This window comes from Eucalyptus grandis, chromosome 11 (genome assembly GCF_016545825.1).
Source record: "Eucalyptus grandis isolate ANBG69807.140 chromosome 11, ASM1654582v1, whole genome shotgun sequence".
Taxonomy (NCBI): Eukaryota; Viridiplantae; Streptophyta; class Magnoliopsida; order Myrtales; family Myrtaceae; genus Eucalyptus; species Eucalyptus grandis.
This window is the reverse complement of record NC_052622.1, coordinates 24,470,794-24,491,163: the sequence shown is the minus strand read 5'-3', so window position 1 is coordinate 24,491,163 and position 20,370 is coordinate 24,470,794. Positions and strand designations below refer to the sequence as shown.

General features: G+C 39.6%; 2 protein-coding genes across 4 annotated transcripts; one reads left to right on the top strand and one right to left on the bottom strand.

Moving 5' to 3' along the window:
• Positions 1–236: 236 nt before the first annotated feature.
• On the top strand, positions 237–11,116 carry LOC104425508 (regulator of MON1-CCZ1 complex). Its single transcript, XM_010038206.3, is given in 16 exon segments — positions 237–398; positions 778–847; positions 1,622–1,723; positions 1,829–1,978; positions 2,078–2,268; positions 2,427–2,593; positions 2,595–2,684; positions 3,795–3,948; positions 6,290–6,399; positions 6,483–6,570; positions 7,635–7,973; positions 8,056–8,130; positions 8,819–9,405; positions 9,986–10,094; positions 10,195–10,374; positions 10,677–11,116. Coding segments are annotated over 12 exon segments (2,241 nt in total). The 5' UTR covers positions 237–398; positions 778–847; positions 1,622–1,723; positions 1,829–1,978; positions 2,078–2,100; the 3' UTR covers positions 10,851–11,116.
• Positions 11,117–14,315: 3,199 nt separating this feature from the next.
• LOC104425506 (calcium load-activated calcium channel) lies at positions 14,316–16,825 on the bottom strand. 3 transcript variants are annotated; one of them, XM_039304086.1, is made up of 3 exons: positions 16,624–16,825; positions 16,273–16,511; positions 14,316–15,259 (listed from the first exon to the last, which is right to left on the bottom strand). In XM_039304086.1, exon 3 carries the CDS (start codon positions 15,211–15,213, stop codon positions 14,611–14,613), a length of 603 nt encoding a protein of 200 aa, XP_039160020.1. In that variant the 5' UTR covers positions 15,214–15,259; positions 16,273–16,511; positions 16,624–16,825; the 3' UTR covers positions 14,316–14,610. The 3 variants fall into 3 exon arrangements, with proteins under 3 accessions (XP_039160020.1, XP_039160022.1, XP_039160023.1); XM_039304088.1 differs by having other exon boundaries at positions 16,354–16,511; XM_039304089.1 differs by having other exon boundaries at positions 16,365–16,511.
• Between the last annotated feature and the right edge of the window lie 3,545 nt (positions 16,826–20,370).

Genomic DNA, 20,370 nt, shown 5'->3' with positions numbered 1-20,370 from the left:
GACGTTGAAGTCGGCAGGTCAGGCACAAGATTCCAAATCCATAAAAATCCGCTCCGGACCCGCTCGATGGTGCAGTTTGCTCCGGCCCGAAACGTAAATGCCTTCTTATGGGCCAAAATACGGTAGGCCCGACGTGTCGGGCCCAGGCGAAAAGGTTCGACCCGAATTTGGTCCGACCCGCCCGCGAACGCCCCCGCCTCCGCGGCGCGAGGCGGGGCTCGGCAATGGCCTCGTTTATGAAGGAGGAAATCAACGAGACCGGTAGGTGCTCGAGCGATTACAACTCGTAGCCGATCATCGCGGTTTCTTTTCCCGGAGGAATCTGCACGGCACGGAACGGAACGGAATCAAGTCTTCCGCTCGCGGATCGAATCGCAGGCGTTTCCGACGTCGGAGAGGTGATTTCTGCAACTCCCGCGCATTTACGTTCCGAACGACGGCTCCGTACTTCGACGGTGCGAGGATTTCAGCTCGGGGTGGATATGGGCGACGGTGATTGCTGCTGTGGGGTGCGCATTTCGTTTAGGGCTTCGTGCTTTGCCCGAAGTGGAAACCCCCGATCGTCCGACCTTTGTAGTTGTTTTTTGGTGAAAGATCTTGTCGATAGTCATAGTTTCTTCTAGTTTTGGCCCGGAAATGTTTTCGTCATGTTCGCGAGCTTACGAGACATTTTAACGATGACAATTCCTTTCGATGATCAAAGTTCTGGTCTTGCGTGGGTCGGGATGGACATGAGTCCAAATTGTCGATGTTAACGTAGTCGAGTCTTCTTGGCAGGAATGCGGGTATGAAGGAGAGGAATACTACCTCCCTGCTTAATCGAATCTTGGTGAATTGTTCTTCCCAGGTTGGTTCTTGACTATACCTTTTGTATAAGCGTCGCCTTTGGTTTGGTTTCGCTGGTATCGCACTGTGTTTTCCTTGGCTATACCTAGAGTAAGTGCCATGATGTTTGCTTATTCCTCACCTATTTTTTTGTAATGATTGATAACATGAAGAAGCTGCGCTAGTGCCTACTCCTTGAATGTAGAGTAATCAGCTTCGGTGTAACGCGAGGTTGCAAAACTTTCGAAGTCAGGTTATTAGGTACTCCGTCCATAGATTCAGATCTCGGGGCAATGTCCATATTTTCTTCTACTTGGCTTTTTAATACGAAAAGGATGAGTTATGTATTAGGAAGTACTATTGAATTTTGTAAGCAACTCGTTTGTGGAAGCTTGATGAGACTTCACATTTGGACAAGTTTTGCTTATGTTTATAAGAAAGTCTGTTAAGCAAAAATCAGATAAAGCTTATGGTATAATGAGAAAGATGACTCCATGCTCACTTTTTTCCCCTAGGGGCCTTGACGTTAATTGATGGAGAGGCTTAAGCTTGCCGGCATGGCAGATGTATGATTGGATATGGTGTTCCTCATAGTCTTGTGAAGAGTAATATGGTTTTACAATTTTTTCTTGCATCCTGAACATTTTGAAGGAATTTATATCATCTTGGTTTATTCTGGGTGTTCTTCTTTTCTCTGTCCTTTTTGGGGTCAGTAGTCTGGCTGGGGGAAAAGAGGGGACCATACGAGCTTCTGCTTTGTTAGTGCTTAATATGACATGAAGTGCCGTATTTGCAGGCAAAACTGTATGGGAGCTGCGTTGCAGCAAAGGTTCCAGAGGTTGAACGTGATATGTGTTTGAAGGAATTTCTTGCACTCAAGAGTTGCATGCAGAGAACGGTATGATAATTTGGAATATTTCATATCTTGAGCATTTGATCTCGTCTAGTATGATTTCCTTTAAGAAAAACACTCGTGCCTCATGTCTCTTCCTCGTTGTGATAGCTCCAACGAAAGGGTTGACTACATACTCCTGTCAATCGAAAGGGTTGAATACATACTCCTGTCAATCTATCTGTCGAGGTAACGTGTGAGTATACTGCAATTGTTGTTTGTGGAATCCTGATTAGCAGCTTGAAGCATCCTTTTTAAAAGGTAATTTGTGCATCCATCAGGTTACTCTGATTTTTTTTTTTTTTTTTAACTGCTACATGAATTAGTGGAGCTTAGACCTGGCATAATTATATTCTCAAGGTTGAACAGCGAGGAACCTATTGATGTCTGGTTTAGCATCAAGTTCACATCCTGTTGTTGGCATGAGTGGGTCAAGTGGGCTTTCACACATTTATATTCAGCAGCCACCTCTGCGTTGCAGCATCCCAGGATCAAGGGGTTTATTTTATGATGATGGTAATAAAATTATTCTTTCACCAGCCAATGATCAGGTATTGTAATCAACTTTAAATGGAACTCCTGTCTTTTGGAAGTGTATGCACATGAATAATCCTGTTCAATTCAGGAAATTTACAATATGCTCGTTTACATTTAATTGAACTAAATATATTCTTCTTACCTTCTGTTAATTATTTTAACTCTGACATAGGTTTACTCCTGGAAAGTTGTTCCCTTTGACCCTGCGGCTGCTCCTATCTCTGATTCAATAAGCGACGGGCCGATTCTTGCAATTCGTTTTTCTTTGGATGGAAAGCTAATTGCTATTCAACGTTCAAACCATGAAATACAGTTTCAGCACAGAGAAACTGGGAAACTTTAGTCACACTTGCAAATCAGAGTCAGAGAATATATTGGGATTTTTTTGGACTGACTGTCCATTGTGCGACATCGTTTTCGTAAAAACCAGGTATGGATAAACTTCACTTTTGGCTTCAATTTCTTTGATTACTTTGAGTAGAATAAAATGACCTTGTTCTCCTGATTACAACACCATATTCAGGGAGAAGAGCATATGAAGTTTATAGGTTGATCAAGTTTATAACCATTTTATTCGTTGCTCTTACACTTTGGTATATCCAAAGACTAGGTACTTTGACTTATCAGAAAAAGAAAGGCCTGTTTTGGCTGATAAGAGGTAGAATTATGTGCTATTTTTTCACTGTATTCTTGGAGCATCTCAGCATGGCGGCATACTTTCATAAATGACTTAGTGCATTAATTGCTTCTTTGCAGTAATTCGTTAGGATACAATTCTTTCAAAATTGTGACATTGTTTAATAGGTGTACAAATGAAGCAGTTGGAGTAAATTTTGTGAAAATTCCTTCTTGGAAGATAAAACAGCATCCAGGTTGAAATACTTTTGGTGGCAATTTTGGGTATATGAATCATGAGATGGAAGTACTGCCTTTTTTGTTAGTGCCAATCATTTATGCCTCCCCTTGGTCACAGAATGACACACTAATTGCACAAAACTTGATTAGGCTTTTATCCCTCTGGCTACAGTAATGTGTTATCCTGATGTTTTCTTGAAAACACACTGTAGTGGCAAAAGCTTTTGATTTGATTGTTGAGCCAATGTTCTTCAGATTCTATTGCCAGCTTTTTTGATATCCAGTACTAGCAATTACATTGTTGTATTCCTGACTGAGATGCTACCGTTTGAAAATATATATGACCTTGGTACATTGGTGATGTCCTGTGCTGGGCCCATGTTGCTTTATTATTATTTGAAGTTCTGTGTGTAGGCTCAAGCTTACCATTGCAGGGAAACTAGTTTGGGACTTCATTCCTTCTTTTTTTTTTAATAAAATAATAATGTAGCAGTCATGCTGTTTTAAATAAACAATTCAGTTTCCATGTTGCTTTTACCGGTCCCATGTATATTATTTGTACCTTTTTCTTGCAGTTTTGGAGGTTTAGGGTCATTTTATACCTTTCAATTCTTTTCTTGGACTTCCTTTTGTATTCTTAACTGTGATGAAAATTTAATATTCTAAATTTCTATATTTGTTTCAGTGGGCTAGATTTGTTTGCTTATAATTCTGACTCAAAGACACTTCATTTGGTGGAGACGAGGAAATTGAATGTGAGTTGGTATGTATACACACATGAAAGTCGTTTGGTTCTACTTGCTTCCGGAATGCAGTGCAAGACTTTCACTGGATTCCAGGTAATTTTTATCCCAACCTTACGTTTTTCTGTTTTATGAGGACATTTCTCTGTTTGGAGATTGCAGCCATTATTTAAAATGGTGGCCTTTATCGGCAACGAGCTTTGAAATGGTGGAAAATGCATCAGGAGCATTACATTTGTACTTAATTGCTCATCTGCAGGAGCTCAAGTGCTTGTGTTCCAACAACTTGTAGTCTAATTTTGAGAGGGAATAAACTTCCTAGAATTTGGTTGCACTTTCTTTATTTGATGTCCTCACGTTGTTTTCGTTTCACCTCTTCTCCTAAATATTTTATTGCATTCTAACTTTTTGGATGTCCGTACCTGTTTTGCAAGGATTGGTGATTAGGATGATCAAAGAGAGAGGGGAAAGTATACTAGAAGTGCTTTAATTTGTGTACAATGCTCACTTTAGTGCCACAACTTTTCGCTGGCTCACTTAAGTGCCAAAATTGGAGAAAAAAATCATTTAAGTGCCTTTGGCGAAAAATTCTGATTAGAAAAATTACGTAGCTTTTATAATTAAAGTTTTTATTTGATGTGGCATTTTTTGGCAATAAAGTGATCACTTTTTCATTAAGATTGGCATTGAAATGATCGCTTTTTAACAATGATTGGCATTGAAGTGATTATTTTTTTTATAATGATTAGCATTGAAGTGATTGCTTTTTAACTTGCTATGGACGTCGTTTAGGGGTTTTTTTTGGCACTGAAGTTATCAATTTTTCATTAAGATTGGCGTTGAAATGATCACTTTTTAACAACAATTAGCACTGAAATGATCATTTTTTACAATGACTTGCATTAAAGTGATCATTTTTTAACTTGCTCCACGATCTCATTTAGAGAATTGTATGTTGACTAGGCATGCCGGCAAATCACGTAGGATTGCGAAATTAATAAAATATTGTCATATCAGATTTCCGATGACTTAAATTAGAGTTGGCATTTAAGGATTTTTTTTTTCTCTCTTTTTAAAGTGGCACTTAAGTGAGCCAGCAAAAAGTTTTGGTACTAAAATGAGTGCCGTACACAAGTGAAAGCACTTCTAGCGTACTTCTCCCCAAAGGAATATTACTAATCAAAGTAGTATGTTTCATTTTTAATTTCCATGCTCCACTTTTACTTAACGGAACATGCCTATGCATGTCATTTGGGGAGAGTTGCATGTATGTGGTCCTAGACTCCTGTTATAAACATATCCATTTACTATCTTCCTATGGCACGACTATTTTGGGCCTTTGTATTATGAAAGTATGTGCAAGTTCATGCACAATTTTAGTATGCCTCTTAAAATATGGCATGTCTTATTGAATCGTTAGCAGTCTTTCGTTATTGCTTGTGAGGTCTCTTTAAGTTCATTCCTATGCACCCATGTATTATATTTGACTCAAATCCAGATACTTTTCTCACAAAAATTATTGGTGCTCGCCTTGGATAAGTAACCAATATCTGGTGACTTTGGTAGTTCTCATGGGGCATGGACTAACCCAGATATTTAATATTAGATGGAACCACATGTTCAACTTTAGAAACTGTCCTTCCAGGGCTTTTCAACAAGTTTATACTTATGATTTTGTCGGTTAGTATGCTTATATGGATCATGAAAATGAGAATTTTTGACTTGGCTGTCTTTTGTATTAATCTTTGCCTTGAAGATGTCAGTGGCAATGTCTTTTTCTCTAGATGTGTGCCTGAGTTGATGCTTATGATTGAGACAGTAGCAGAAGGGGAGATTGATTAAAAGCATTTTCTTCTTCTTCTTTTTCAGCTTTCTTGTTTTAACTTTTGGTTACTTTCTTTATTTTTGAATTGGTGCAACTTCATGCCTGTGAATTCTGGGTTGCTCATCTTCTTGTTCTGCAAAGTAACATTATGTTGGATTTAGTTACTTAAGACATTATGGGGTCATTTTCTGTCTTTTAGTTAGGTAAAATTTGCCTTTTAGGCTTTGACTGAAGTAGTTGTGTGGTTTCTTTTTCTATTGGTGGAAGAATATGACATGTAGGCTCCGTTTGTTTTACAGAAAATGAATGATTTGGAAAAGGTTTTCCTAAAAAAGATTGCTTGTATCACTTGAAATAATCTATTAATGAAAAAAAAATATTTCACTGTCAAAGTTCTTATGAATTATGAAATTATTTTTCATTCATTCATTTTTGTAAGAGATTAAAACAATCATAATTAGGAAAATATTTTCCGAAGCATTAATTTTCCGTGAAACAAATGGAGGCATAGCCTTTCCTGCATTTTCTGTCACTGGTATATAATAACCAATTCTCTCTTTCTTTTTTTTTTTTTTTTTGGTGAAGATAATAACCAATTCTCTTTTATTTCAGCTTTCTTCTGTTGGAATCATTAGATTGCCAAAATTTGAGATGGCCATGGCAAAGACCGAGGCAAACAACAAGCCTGTGCTGGCTGCTGAGGATGTTTATATTGTCACCATGTGTGTACCTTTTCTTCCCCCCTCTTTTGGATTAAATGTGCCTAATTAGCAAGTATAAAAGACGTCCTTCTCCTGATTGGCAGCTATGGTAGAATATACTGCTTGCAAGTTGATAGAGTGGCGATGCTACTACATTCTTATCGGTTTTATCGTGATGCTGTTGTACAACAGGTATATCTTTGCTTAAGATTCTGTTTCCATTGCTATGAATGTGGCTATTTTTTCTGGAAGTTGAAGACAAATTCTTATCCCTGTTACAATTCCATGGAACTAACCAATTTAAAGATGTGTGTTTTCCCCCTACTAATGTGAAGTAAATTTTTTTTTTTTTAATAAAATTTATATAGACTCAAAATTTCACATGCATCATTTAGGAATATTCTCAGTTCACATCTTAATGCTTTGTTTAGGAACTCGAGAGGTGTGGAAAATTGGGGGCGGGGAGTGAAAATTGGCATAAATTAAAGATTTTCCCTCCAATGCATCATTTAGAAGAATATTCTCATGTTTTCCTCACCCCCTTCCTCTTTATCTTTTATAAAAAGAGAATCATTTGATAGAGAGATCTTCTCACTCCACGAGTAAAAGACCAAGCGCCAGACTAAGAAAACGAAAAAGAAAAAGGAGTAAGTGATAAGTATTTCCAAAAATATAAAGTTGATCAGTGGTGCTGTGATGATGATGTTAATTGCATTTATGGTGCATCTCATAGTTGTCAGTTCTTAGTCAAATCAGGGGGGAGGATACACTCTTTTCTTCTTTTTCCTATTCTGATTGTGTTTCAATTCACTCTTATTTCTTTGGACTACAAGAAGGCTTCAGTAAACTAGTAGAAAAAGTTTTTAAGACTTGTCTTTGGTTTAAGCTCAAAAAGATCAGCAACCCTCCTTTGGGAGGTCCTGTTGATAATTTCAGTGAGCTCTACAGGAAAACTATAGATTGGGTAGCTGGCAAAACTGATTAACTCATAAAGCCATTGTTACCTCTTAGCTTTTAGTCCCTTCGTTGCATTCAGACCCATCCTCACATGCTCAGACAGTAGTTATTGATTATTTTTAAACTTTCACATGATCTTCCTGATTGTTAGACTTGATGTGTATCTTCTTTTAGTCTTAGAATGCAGAGAAAGCAAATTATGTAGGAGAATGATCAACATTTGTGTGTAACATAATAGCACTGTATCTTATGCTGTACCATAGCTTTATGCTGTAAATAATGCCCATTGCTATTTTCAGGGCTCTTTGCCAATTTATTCAAGCAAGGTCGCAATCAGTGTGGTTGATAATGTGTTGCTTGTGCATCAAGTGGATGCCAAGGTCATAATACTATATGACATATTTCTGGACTCTCGAGCACCAATATCAGCTCCACTTCCGCTTTTGTTGAGGGGTTTTCCAAGATCCAGTAGTTTGGGTGCGCGGTCCAGTTTTAAAGATGGTGAAAGTTCAGAGGTAGCAAGCTATCCAAGTGATCATGAAGCGACCATGTACGGAGATGACTGGACTTTCCTAGTGCCCGACCTGATATGTGATGTTTCCAGTAAACTCCTGTGGAAGATTCATCTTGATTTAGAGGTAGATTTGCTTGAAAATTATTTTCTGTGTCTATTTATGGCATTTTCCTTCTTGGATTAGTTTCCTCTTCTCTTGGGTGCAGGCCATTGCTGCTAGTAGCTCGGAAGTGTCATCAGTACTTGATTTTTTGCAACGACGGAAGTTAGAAGCTTACAAGGTCTGCTGTTTTCTTTGTTTGTTAAAGCTATCTTTTTAGTTATTAAAGGACGAACCCATTGAAAGGATAAAGCAAAGCAGACTGGAGTGTAAAATGATTTGCTTCAATAGCTCTAAGAAAATCTTTCTAAGAAAATCTGATTGGAGTAGTCATGTAAGAACTTCTTTGGAGTTTATGTATAGAAAATGCGATGGTTATTACAATTCTCTTGGTTGGTGATGATTGATTTCATGAAATATTATAGTTCATGGGTCATACGGGGTAGTTCACATTGTTGCGACTTCATTTTGATGGATGTACTGGTTTATTTGATATACATGTACAATGCAATCAAAGGGAGCATAGCTAATCTGCTTTTGGCTGCAATGGCTGGTGATGGTTTAGATTTAAATCACCTATGGGAAAAATACGTGTTTAGCGGAATAATGTTGTTCCATGAGATATAATTATGATACAAACGCGGAGGTAATATCATGCTATCATGGCAGCTTCAGTTTGTTTGTGCAAGAGGCAACTCCAATATTTCAATAAGACTCCATGGAAGCAGAGTTGGGTGTACCAACTTGGGAACATTTGTGAATATAATTGTTTCAAAAAATGAAAATGTTACCTTTTTTTAATTGTTTCAGCTTTTCTCTGTGAATACATCAATGGCAATTATCTTATGGATTTACTTCTATTATTTCAGGCTAAACACTTGTGTTTGGCAATGGCACGTACAGCCATTCTAGAGCGCAGACCTGTGACCATGGTTGCCAAGGCAATAGATGTATTAGTTACATCCTACTCCAATTCATTCAAAACAGGTTATTTTAAGGGAACAAAAGCTGAGAAAGCACAATCTTCTGGTGCAGCATATGCTACTATTCATGGTACTGGTGTTAATGCCAGCAGATCAGATACAACTGGAAAGTCTGTGGAACGTGAATATGTTGCTGGATTGGATGGAGAATCTTTTGAAAGACCAACTTTTTCAGATACAGACTCAGATGAAGATGGAAATATGGGATATGTGAAACCCAACTCCAACGGCAGCAGCAGCAAATTGTTGTTGGGTGCTGAAACTCGGAGAACTGGAGGTCAAACATCTTTACATTCTGAAAATGTCGGAGCAAGTAACAACATTTTGAGATCAACTTTACAGCCTGAGGCTCTAGTTACATCACCTGCAATTTCTCCTGATGAGATGTATACATACGTATTTGCTCCGGTTGAGGAAGAGATGGCTGGAGACCCATCATACCTGGTTGCGGTCATTGTTGAGTTCCTTCGCGGGTAATTGACCAATGAATGTCTTTGTCGTCTCTGCAAAGACTATTTATGCCCTGTTGCAAAAAGTATTTATTCATCTAATCCATCCATTATGTCACTCAATGTTAATAGCCATGTTGAGGGGATTGAAGAGGATCCTGTTTCCTTGGAATTTTACCTTTTTATCCTGCTTCTCTGTGTCCATACTTTTTGGGTTGACAGTTCAAACTTATACATGGCATAAGGAATCTTTTTCCCAATGAGGCCACCACCTAGTCTGTTAGGCGTTTGTATGTGGGTTCACTAGAGAGTTGGCCAGTGTATGCGGATTGGCAAGTTATCCCTGTGTGTATTTTATAAATTAGCCAGCTGAGTGATGGAGCTGAGTATCTCTCTAGCTGGTAGTCACGGTCTGCGCCTGGACATGGGCAAGACACCTTGACAAGCTTGGACCGTGCCATTGGTCATCTTAGCCAGCTGAAAGATCACAAATAACAAATCTGAGAGTGCTTTGAGAGAGTGATGTTCTTATTCTTTCCTTCTTGCCAAAGTTTAAATGCAATTCAATTTGGTTTGATGAGTACTGATGTGCTTCTATTGTCAGGTGTAATCTGGAAAGGATTAAGGTACGGCCAAATATTTATGCCTTGACAGCACAACTGCTGGCCCGCAATGAGAGATATGCAGAACTTGGGTTATTCATCATAAACAAGGTTCTCAAGTCTTTGCTTTAACATGTAAAAAAGTTCTAAAAGGTGTTTAGAGTAAATTATTTATGGCAGAATTATTGACGAGACAAACATTTTGTTGCAGATTCTCGAACCTTCTAAAGAAGTCGCCTTGCAATTATTGGAGTCTGGTAGGCATAATCGACAAACTAGGAAGTTGGGTCTGGACATGCTAAGGCAACTCTCCTTGCATATTGAATATGTGGTATTTTTGGTTCAAGATGGATATTACCTCGAAGCTCTACGTTACGTGAAAAAGCATAAGGTAAATGGTGCCAAGCCAAAAGTTTGTCTTTATTTTGACTCTTTTCCATCACAAAGCTTAGGTCTGGTTCATGCACATCATTTCCTTTCCTAGTTTTGCACCAGTACATCTTGTCGACTCATGTTTTGCTCTTTACCAGTAACTCTTTTTTTTTTTTTTAATCTTTTTGTAATTTCTGTTGTTCAGATTTTCCTGCAAATTTTTTAGTGAAAAAACATGGTGGTGTATTTGTCCTATATTATAGTCTGTTAATTTGGACAAACAACAATCCAATCCTAAGAATCAGAAAGTGAATTTTTCAGGTAACTACCATGCGTCCTTCGATGTTCCTTGAAGCAGCATTTGCTTCCAGCGATTCACAACATCTAGCTGCGGTCCTCAGATTTTTCTCAGATTATGTTCCTGGCTTCAGGAGCAGTCCAGATCACAACACATACTACCATCTTCTCAATGAGATGAACGTGGCTGCTGCTTAGATATCTTAGAAAAAGAACTTCAGGCGCTTTTTCCTTGGCGAAGGTGTGAATAGCGTAGGTCTTTACACTTTGTTTTTCTTCTCCTGTTCTTTCCAGGAGCGAGATACTTCTTGGTTTCCAATGTACCTTTTTCAGCAATAGATGTTACACTAGATTTCTTTTGTGCAATATGTAGCTTGCGGAGTGCATGACATCGATCTGAGTTTTTAAGCTTAATGGCTCTGATAATATTCCCTTACTTAAGAATGTTTGATTTACTGCTGAAAGGAAGGAAGCTCATGATATACGGCTACTAGTGTTTTCCCTCAATTTAAGATTTCCGTTTCTTAACTTCTTGGGGCAATGCGGGCTAGAGTTTGGAATAATCCGTATACATCAGAAAATGTTCATAGATAAACTACTCCCTGGTTTGAAATGAAACTCCACTGTTTTCTACCGGAGCAAGAGGAGATTATCATTGAACTTATCTCAGCAGGAATCAGTCATTGGAGTAACAAAAATAGATAGACGACCCCGGAAGTGCTATGGTTCTCATACAGCGTTAACTTTAATATGAAAAGTGTCATAGCAGAAAAAGCGATCATTTAATGTGGCTTATTTTATTTTACTATAAAATCTTACTTTGTACCTAAGCTTTCTTGTTCAAAAGGAAGTCCAACACGGATGATGACTTGACCCTTCTTGACAAAACAACCTTTTATTCATGTTAAAACTTATTCCCGTTCTCCAATCCCAAAAGTGCATGACAATCCATCGTTCTCTTGATCTGCCCAATTAGCTGCATGTGTTCTTCCTTGTATTTCTTTTTCCCGGCGTTTGAATCTCCATCACGGCTCCGTACTTACCCTCATCTTAATCAGACTTCTTTCCAATATTGGTCTCCTCTAAACCAAAATTAAGCTTCTCGCAGCAGTCCAAGAACCCAGCAGCAGGCGAATAGCAGTCCAAGCGCACGCTCTTTGTTGCCTGCAGCGATCGCCTCCTCAATGAAGCAGACACACGTCAATGCTTCGTCTGTGTTCCATATCCATTATAAAAAGTTTCCCAGTATAAAAAGTTTCAGACCTCCAAGTTTCGGCCAAACAATATCATACAAAAGAAGTAGCAGACCTCCATTACAAGTTTCGGCTGCTAATTTTGCCTCAAATCCTCGGTTGTGGGGTTAGGTTTTGAAGAAGAGGCTGAATTCGGGGAAAAATATAAAGGCAACGTCATTTAAGTCAATTGATGCAAACTCACTTTGCTGGCTAGTCACATAAAAAGAAAATATAATTTTTTAATTTCGATTTACAAATACAAATTTTACCTCGTTGCATTTTAATGCAAATTTTCCTGCCATACAAATTTTTGCTGGCTGATTGGCACTAAAATGATTGTTTTTATTTTTTTTATTTTTTATTTTACAAAATGACGCTCAAGTAATACTCAAAAAGTTTTAGTACTAAAATAAGCATTACATGAAAGTTATGACATTTTCAATGTTCTTTTTCCCTAACAAAAACAAAGATTTGGTCTGTTTTTTCATCGGCACAGCAAACAAATTCTTAAGTCATAATTTGAAAAATTGTTATCATATCCTAATCTCCGGCCAAAGTGATGAAAAAACCGAGGGACATGCACAGTTTAAGCGCAATGGGGAACTATTTGTCAAAGAAAAGATTAACAAGTGAACAAATTTTCTTTTCCTTTCGGATACTAGAGAAAGAATTCTAATCAATGGGTATCACAGAGGAGCCAAGCCAACCCACATCCGATTTAAATCAGACCTCACTAGATAAGACTTCAAACACAAGCTAAACAATATCAGATGTTCGATATAATATGTAAGTCACGTAACTGGAACTACATATAAGATAACTGACATCAATTTTAGCTAACTTTTATTTGATAAATAATCGGATCATCTACTAAAAAAAAAAAAAAAACCTTTCCAAAGTAGAGATTCATGTCCCAAATCGGAGTTCTCTCCGCCCCCCCCACCCCCCTTTTCTCAGGCGATCTTAATGTAGCTTATAATCAATGCAACCCCGGGATTAGTCAACACCGACGTTAGGCATTTTGAACCCTCCGGTGTCTGTTAGTAGGTTACTTGGTGAAAAACCTAAGAAACAAGACCATCTTGTCTTTACTATTTAGGAGATCTAAGGACAGACTCCTCCTTCACCTGCAAGGTAGTCTAAGAAAGGGTCACTAACTCCAAATTCATCTAAGTGATAAGAATTCTCCACAAAGCAATGAAACCTGAAGAAGCAATTTACTCAGTATTGAAAGCAAGACATTGTTGATACTGGCACTAGGTCAACAGTGCTGAATAGTACTGCCTAAAATAGATCCGCAAGCCTCTTAAGTCTTGATGATACAGTTCTGTTCAATTGAACGAGGCGTAATTTGCTAGATAACTACTGCCATTGATAATTCCTGCAGTGTTTTGAACTAAAGCCAATCAGCAGAGATTAGGCTAAATGCACATGGAGCCTCAACAGCAAAAACTATAAAGAAATATTCTCACTGTCTCTTTTCTATACTTCAAATAAGTCCTCACTGTCATTACTCAGTCAAAACAAATCACATTGTAACCAACTTATGGACAATGATACGATAGTAAAACCTCACTCAATGGAGTACCAAAGTAATCTACAACTCAAAGATATTCAGTCAAAATTTACCACAGACATCCTGTTTATATGCTCCCCATAATGCTACTACCGGTTGAAGGGAATAAAATAAAATTCTGAGAAGAACTTTTTCAAAGAAAGAAGTCTGGTCAATGGGCACAAAAAAGGAGAACACCACATCTAATCAGGAAAGAAGTCGCCAAAGGGAAGGAGATCCGATAAAAATCAAAGAATCCTGACATCTAGTGTAGCATGAAAGTCAAGTAATTGGAATTTGGCATTGGCCAAAAGAGAAGAAAAACAATTGGAATGTTTATATTTATGAAGTTCAACTTCTTAATTAATTAACAGATCTACCAAGAAATAGAACTCTCTCACCTCCTATTTCACAACATCAAACACGAATCTAATTCACCTTCACTGCAGTCCAAGAAACTAAGTCCAAATGAGCAATCAGATCCCTATAGCTACATTCAGTATAGAAACTCAATAAACTGATGATACCGGCAGTAGACCAATATCCCTGAGTGGTACTGACCAAGGAGTTCTTTAGGCGGCAAAGTCGAATAGGCATTCAGATCAGAAGATATAGATATGCTGACATAGACCCACGAGTTAGGAAAACAGCAGGGACAGAACAAGAGAAGCACTGAAGCAAGAAGAGAATCGACAAGAAACACTAGTCAGTAGTCACATACCAAGCCATTTAAATCAGTCCTACACCTCTACTCATAATCCAGAAAATTCCCAAATGTCACAGTTGATACCAGGATATTCAGTTCAAGCAGATTCAAACTATAGCTATTGGACACAGCACATACGGCCGCTTCACTCACTAATTCATCAGACGAAGCCCCGAAAAAATCGTTACTTTATTCATCGTCACACATGAAATTCGTAAGAGCAAAACATTAATTCAACAAAACGAGGAACTCGTCGCTACGCGAATTATATTGATCAATTCAAGTCTCGCACTTTTGCGATCTGGCGCAATCCCAAACCCCAATCAGCCTACTTTCTGTTCTCACCGAAGAATCCCATCGTGTCACATAAATCTAACTTACAACAATCAAGATAAAGTACTTCTACGACCTCGAATCAAACAGTTCCGCGCGAAATACCGAGGCGGATGCCGAGCCGATCGATCAATTGGTCTTGGGATCCGGCATCGGGAAGAGCCCGCCGCTGGCGCCCCGCGGCGGCGAGAACCCAAGGAACTTCTGCAGATTCGTGCGAATGCTGATCGAGCAGAGGAAGTAGAGGAAGGCCATGGAGCAGTCGGTGGCGTCGGTGCCCTGGAGGCCGCGGTGGCTCATCTTCATGACGAGGCCGAAGGGGGTGAAGGGGAGCTTGGCGACGGGCTTGCCCTCGAAGAGGGAGTTGAGGAGGGCGAAGACGACGACGAGGACGAGGGCGACGACGGCGCCGGACTTGAACTTGAAGAGGGAGAGGTCGCGGGAGGACTCCTTGAGGCTGGACTCGACGCGGTCCATCTTCTTGGCCTTGGAGGGCTTCCGGAGGGAGGCGGAGGCGGCGGCGGCGGAGGAGGCGCCGGTGGTGGCCTTCATGGACTCGAGCTTCTTGGAGGCCTTGTCGATGGAGGAGCGGAGGGCCCTGTAGGAGGCGGTGCGGTAGATGAGGACCCACGAGATGGCCTCGCACACCAGCGCCGTGCAGACGGAGATCCCCACGACGGTGAGGGCGTCGCCGTACCTGAAGGACGAGAGGAAGCCGGGCGTCGCCGCCATGGCCGGCGGTGGTGGTGGGGAGGAGGCGGCGGCCGGAGGCGGAGCTCTAGAGAGAGAGATAGAGAGAGTTGCAGAGGAGGGATGTTAAAAATGTGTTGACTTTAAAGTGCCATGGGGAGATTATATTCACATCAGTAAATGTAGAACACGAGATTAGTCAAAAAAAAAAAAAAAATCAATCTTTTTGTAAATTCCGGAATTTAATAAATGGCACTTTTATAACGTGTAATTTTTTTCTCATTTATTATATTATTAATATAAATTCATAACGGTGTCAATGGATCGGGTTGGGTTTTATTGTTTCCTAATCCCACGCAAATCACAAGCGCTTCGTGCATGCTCTCTCTAGCTCGACTCGACTCAAAATACATTAGACCTGAAGTGAAAACCTTAAGTTTGGACTGGTCGGTTTTCGAGTATTTTTTCTTTTATATTTTTAAGGGGTTTCATTCCATGCTGGCTGAATGGCTCCCTCCTATACTGCTGGTCGGCAAGAGAACAAACCTTGTACAATGAAAGGTAATTTTTGTCTTGTGTTTTCTACGAAGTAGACTTCTTGGCCATAAACTACCTGAACGTGTCAATCACGACTAGAAAAATATACGCTGTTGTCTATGGAGCTACAGAAAAGGAAATTGACTGAGTAAAAGAGTTCATAGTAAAGAGAAGCGAAAACAAAATTATTCAATAAATTTGAAAGGAATAACAATTCATGCGTGTATGTTTGGTCGACATATATCATCCAGTTGAGAACAAAAGCAACTATCTTTAAATAGTTTCAGATGCAAAAGATAGGTCCCCATGGAACAGTGTAACAAATCTGGTTTTCTCACACAAATTGGAATAAGAATTCTTGCTACTGCAATTCCAAGGACCTTTCCTATCTTTTAGCTTAAAATAAGGAACTTCAGTTGCAGGATGACCCAAAACCATTCGTCCAGACACAACCCAAGTGTTAAGGAGACAGCACCAGTCCAAAAGACACAGATTATGAAATGAAGACAAGACATATTCCAAAATTTCATCATGGGGAGGACTACTGCATAACAGCAAACAGACCAGTGAATACTAGGAAAAACTAGCATGGTGTATGGTGTTTCATAAGGTGATGAAACAGGCGATGAACTTGATAGTGCTTGCCAGAATCTGACTTGAATCATACTGTCACATGCTCTTCAGTGAGTTCTACAGCAACCCAATTGCAGTAATCAGTATGGGAGTCAATTCCACACACAGAGATGAAGCAGATTTTGTTCGCGGTAGCCAGTAAGGTCAACCTTTGCTCAACTAAGGTGAACCTGCAAGTGAGAAATGAAGAAGACAACGATCATTAGATCCCTAATGCAAAATATGAAGAAGTAAATTCGCAAAAAAAAAGAGAGTAAATAAAAGCATTGGCTTAACAAGTACCAAGCTCCAACTTCAAGAATAATCTAGGGAAACCAATATCGAGTTTGGCTTCATGATTGTAGTTGGCAACTCTGCACTAAATTCACTAAGTTTACAAGCAGCACAGTTCGAATAGCTCGATAGCCACGCATGCACTGAGTTCCTCTTCATCAGTAAAATCGTGGTTAAACTGTACATATCTCTCAGCCTGCGAGCAGGTTATAATCCATCAAAAGTGGTGGTGAAACATATCACTCAGCCAAAAAGCATTTTGTGATGGCATTTTTCAATAGTCACCTTCTTGTGTTTCTTGGATGCGCACTAGAACTTTCCTGTCTTGAACAGAGAATTCCCTGTCATTCTTTACGTTTTCGGATGCTTCTAACTTTTCACGACTGTTCATCTGGTAAAGCGATTTGTCCTTTATTGAAGGGAACTTGATTCCACGTGTGACAACATTCTTTAATTGTATCAGATAAAGTGAAAAAGAACATGAAAATGACCTCAATAAAATTTATCAATTATATTTCAAAACTCTACAGTGAATTCGCCGAAACCACTGAATCATTGAGATGGACGACGAAGTTGGTACTTATGGTCACAAGGGCTTGTTCTCCTTTATTCATGTTCGGGATTGCTCTGTCTAGGCCCTCATTGACTTGTTCTGAGCAGGCGCAAACACTCATAATCAGCTTCTACTCATTCGACGAAGTTGGAAATTGCCGTCTGGGATTGCTGATGAATGCATGGTACCTTCAAGGGCTACATACTGGAAAGGCTCCTCGGTCGATCCCTTCTTCTCAGAAGTGCTTTCATCTTCAAATTTACCAATAATATGCCACTGAAGGAAAGAATCTCCAGCGCAATGATTAAACAGGAGAGATCTAGATTGACATTCACATCACAACAGATCGCTCCACTCTGCTTGCAGTAAATCACCTTTGACAACTGATCTTTTATCAGGATGGTCAAAGCACTCACCTTCTCTTACGATCTTCGTAAATACTTTCGTATCTCCAGTAACATCAACCACACTTTTTGACATGGTTAACTCGAGCAGGATGACCAAATTGGAATCAGCTTAAGCACCGACTTCAATGCTTTCAGGTACACTTTCGCTCTACCTGAAGCCATCTGAAGAAGCATAGGTAATTAAGATTCACGTGTGTCGCTCCAGGAAAAGGTGACATCTGCTAAACGCTAACACTTAGAGGGAAGAAATATTACCAGCTAAATACAAGAAAACTTCACCGCTAGCTCTGCTTTCTTGCCCTTTCTCATTGTTTTCCCTGCTAGGCTCATCGATGGACATGCATATTTTGGGAACTATAATCTCCAGTATCACTGGAAGATTCCAAAGAGCCTCTCTTTGTGGAAATCAAGCGAGGTGGTGCTAGGAACTCATTATCTATTCCTATTGGTTCAATTACTTAAGCATGGGCTAAGCAATTCAGGCAAGCTACTAGCGTCATGGTTCGTGATCTTTGGTGTGGAGATGACTTGGATTAAATCTTGAAAAATGTTGAAAATCTTGGTGCAATTTGATTATTTGTTCACCAAATATTTGATATATATATTCTTGTTTAGGTATATTCTAAAATATGACGATTTGGTTTTAGGGTTTGTGTGGTGGCTAGAAGTCTATATTAAAGACTGATTGAATTTGTTTGGGGGATATATTTTTTTGGAGGAAAAAGTTGAGAGAATCTGTTTTTTTGAGGACTTGACCTTATCAAGGTTTCTTGTGACAGCCAATTTGACTTATCAAGCGAGATAGTGAATTCTTTTGCTCGTGGCGTCTATAATGTTGGTTGGTTGACATGCGTTCGTTAACAGGTCATGTCATACCAAGGTTGCCAATCACAGGTTTGATTGGAGATCGAGATTCGCAATTCGCACCATCCGGGCTTTCGTAGAACGATCTTTCCGCAATGATTCACATCACTCTCTCTTTTCTACCGGGAGACGTAAATAATACAAGGAGACAAGTTCAGAGTTCAACATACAAGAAAACTTCACCACTAGCTCCACTTTCTCGCCCTTCTCATTGTCTCTGCTGCTATGCTCATTGATGGACACAGATGCACATTTTTGGAACTATAATCTAAATTATCACTAGGAATATTTCAGAGAGCCTTTCTCTTTTCTACCAAGAAATGTAAATACCACGGGGAGGCAAGTTCAAGTTCAACCACCATGCTTGATTTGAAACTCCATATCTCCATCGGACTTCAGGATGTGACTGCAACAGGAGCACTTATTTGTGAATTCCCTCCCATTCTCAATATATCCAAGGATAGAAAGTTGTCGAAAGTTCTTACTTTTATTCATGGAATCTGGTCCAGGCGCATTTGTCATTATTACCTTACTAGGAAGATGAATCAGCCTAAAAATCGTGAAACTCTGAACTCAAACATGCGTGGTTGAGTGTGACAGTCCAGTTAAAAAGACATCGGATAACTTTTCCCGTTTCCATACAAGTGGCAGCTCGTCGAATGTTTAAAAAACTGAGCAAATGAAGTGATTACCTAAAACTTCATTAGCGTCCCAAGGAGTAGCTCAATCCTCTCTCTCTCTCTCTCTCTAATAATCTTCTTCAGGAGTCCTTCATCTCCCGTCAAAAACCTGATGTGGATCTGCGATGCCATCTTGATGATGAAAATGAGAGCGGCATTGGGAGGGATGAGAGGTGGAGATCCCTCTTCACCGTAAGCCAAGTTCGGAGGTATCATGATGATCGCCCTCTCTCCCCTCTTCATCACGGCAACTCCTTTGTCCCATCCTTTTTGTCATCTCATCTTAAATTTAGTACACTGTCTCATCAGCGAGGAGACAACCTAAACTCGAGCAAAAATGAAAGTTCACAAATATTTGCATTGAGCAATATAAGATATGTCAGGATTGTGTGAGAATTTTGCAGCCAATGTTCCATCCAAGTAATGTTCAGGGGGGGAACTCAATGCTAGAGCACCACAAAAAGGGGCCTCAAAATGCAGGATCTATCCACCGCTACTTCCGTTTCGAGAAAGCTGGAGTCTATTGCAATTTCGGTACAGAGAAACAAGAAAGAGTTGTGTTCTCATGATCAAGCTTCAAATCCGAGCTCCAGAAGCAAAAGCAGTCTCCTGAAACAACAGAGTGCAACAAGTAGATTTTGCTGCTTGTTGCACTTCCTTCACCGCTTGAATCGAGATGAGCACCACCCTTGATTTGTCCGCCGTAGCAACCTGCATTCCACGAACAAATGAACAAAAACCCTGTCCACCATTCGCTGATTTAAATCGTGGAGAACACCAAGCAGTTGTACCTGTGAACCGCGTACTTGGTCACCAGGATAAGGAAGTCCGCCACAAAGTTCCCTTCCTGAGAATCCTTTCCTGAGCCCGCTTTTTCCTTATTTGAATTCCCTCTTCCGAGAGTCCCAAAAGCTTAACTCCATCACTTTGAGCTTTCAAGCAAGATGCTACCACTAGATATGAGAGTGTCAGCGTGTGTGAGTGTAGAGAGATTTTTCAGTTGAAAGAAGAGAAGCCGTCGTCGGTTTCCCTCCTTTCCGGTGATTTTTCAGTTGAGATTTTTCTTTTATTTGCTCTGTGGACGTTGGGCTTAATATTGGGCCAACTTTTGGGCGCGTTCATTGGTTTGAGTGGACTGAGGATCAAAACGGATGTTCTTTATATTATTATTTCCTGTAGTACAAGGCCTCGAACTTCCAAATTGATAAGGCTCTCAATTATGGATTTGTTTTTATTATGAAAAAGGTGTATA

Coding starts and splice junctions, on each gene's coding strand:
- LOC104425506 (XM_039304086.1), bottom strand. CDS start 15,213: ATGGCGGCGACGCCCGGCTTCCTCTCGTCCTTCAGGTACGGCGACGCC.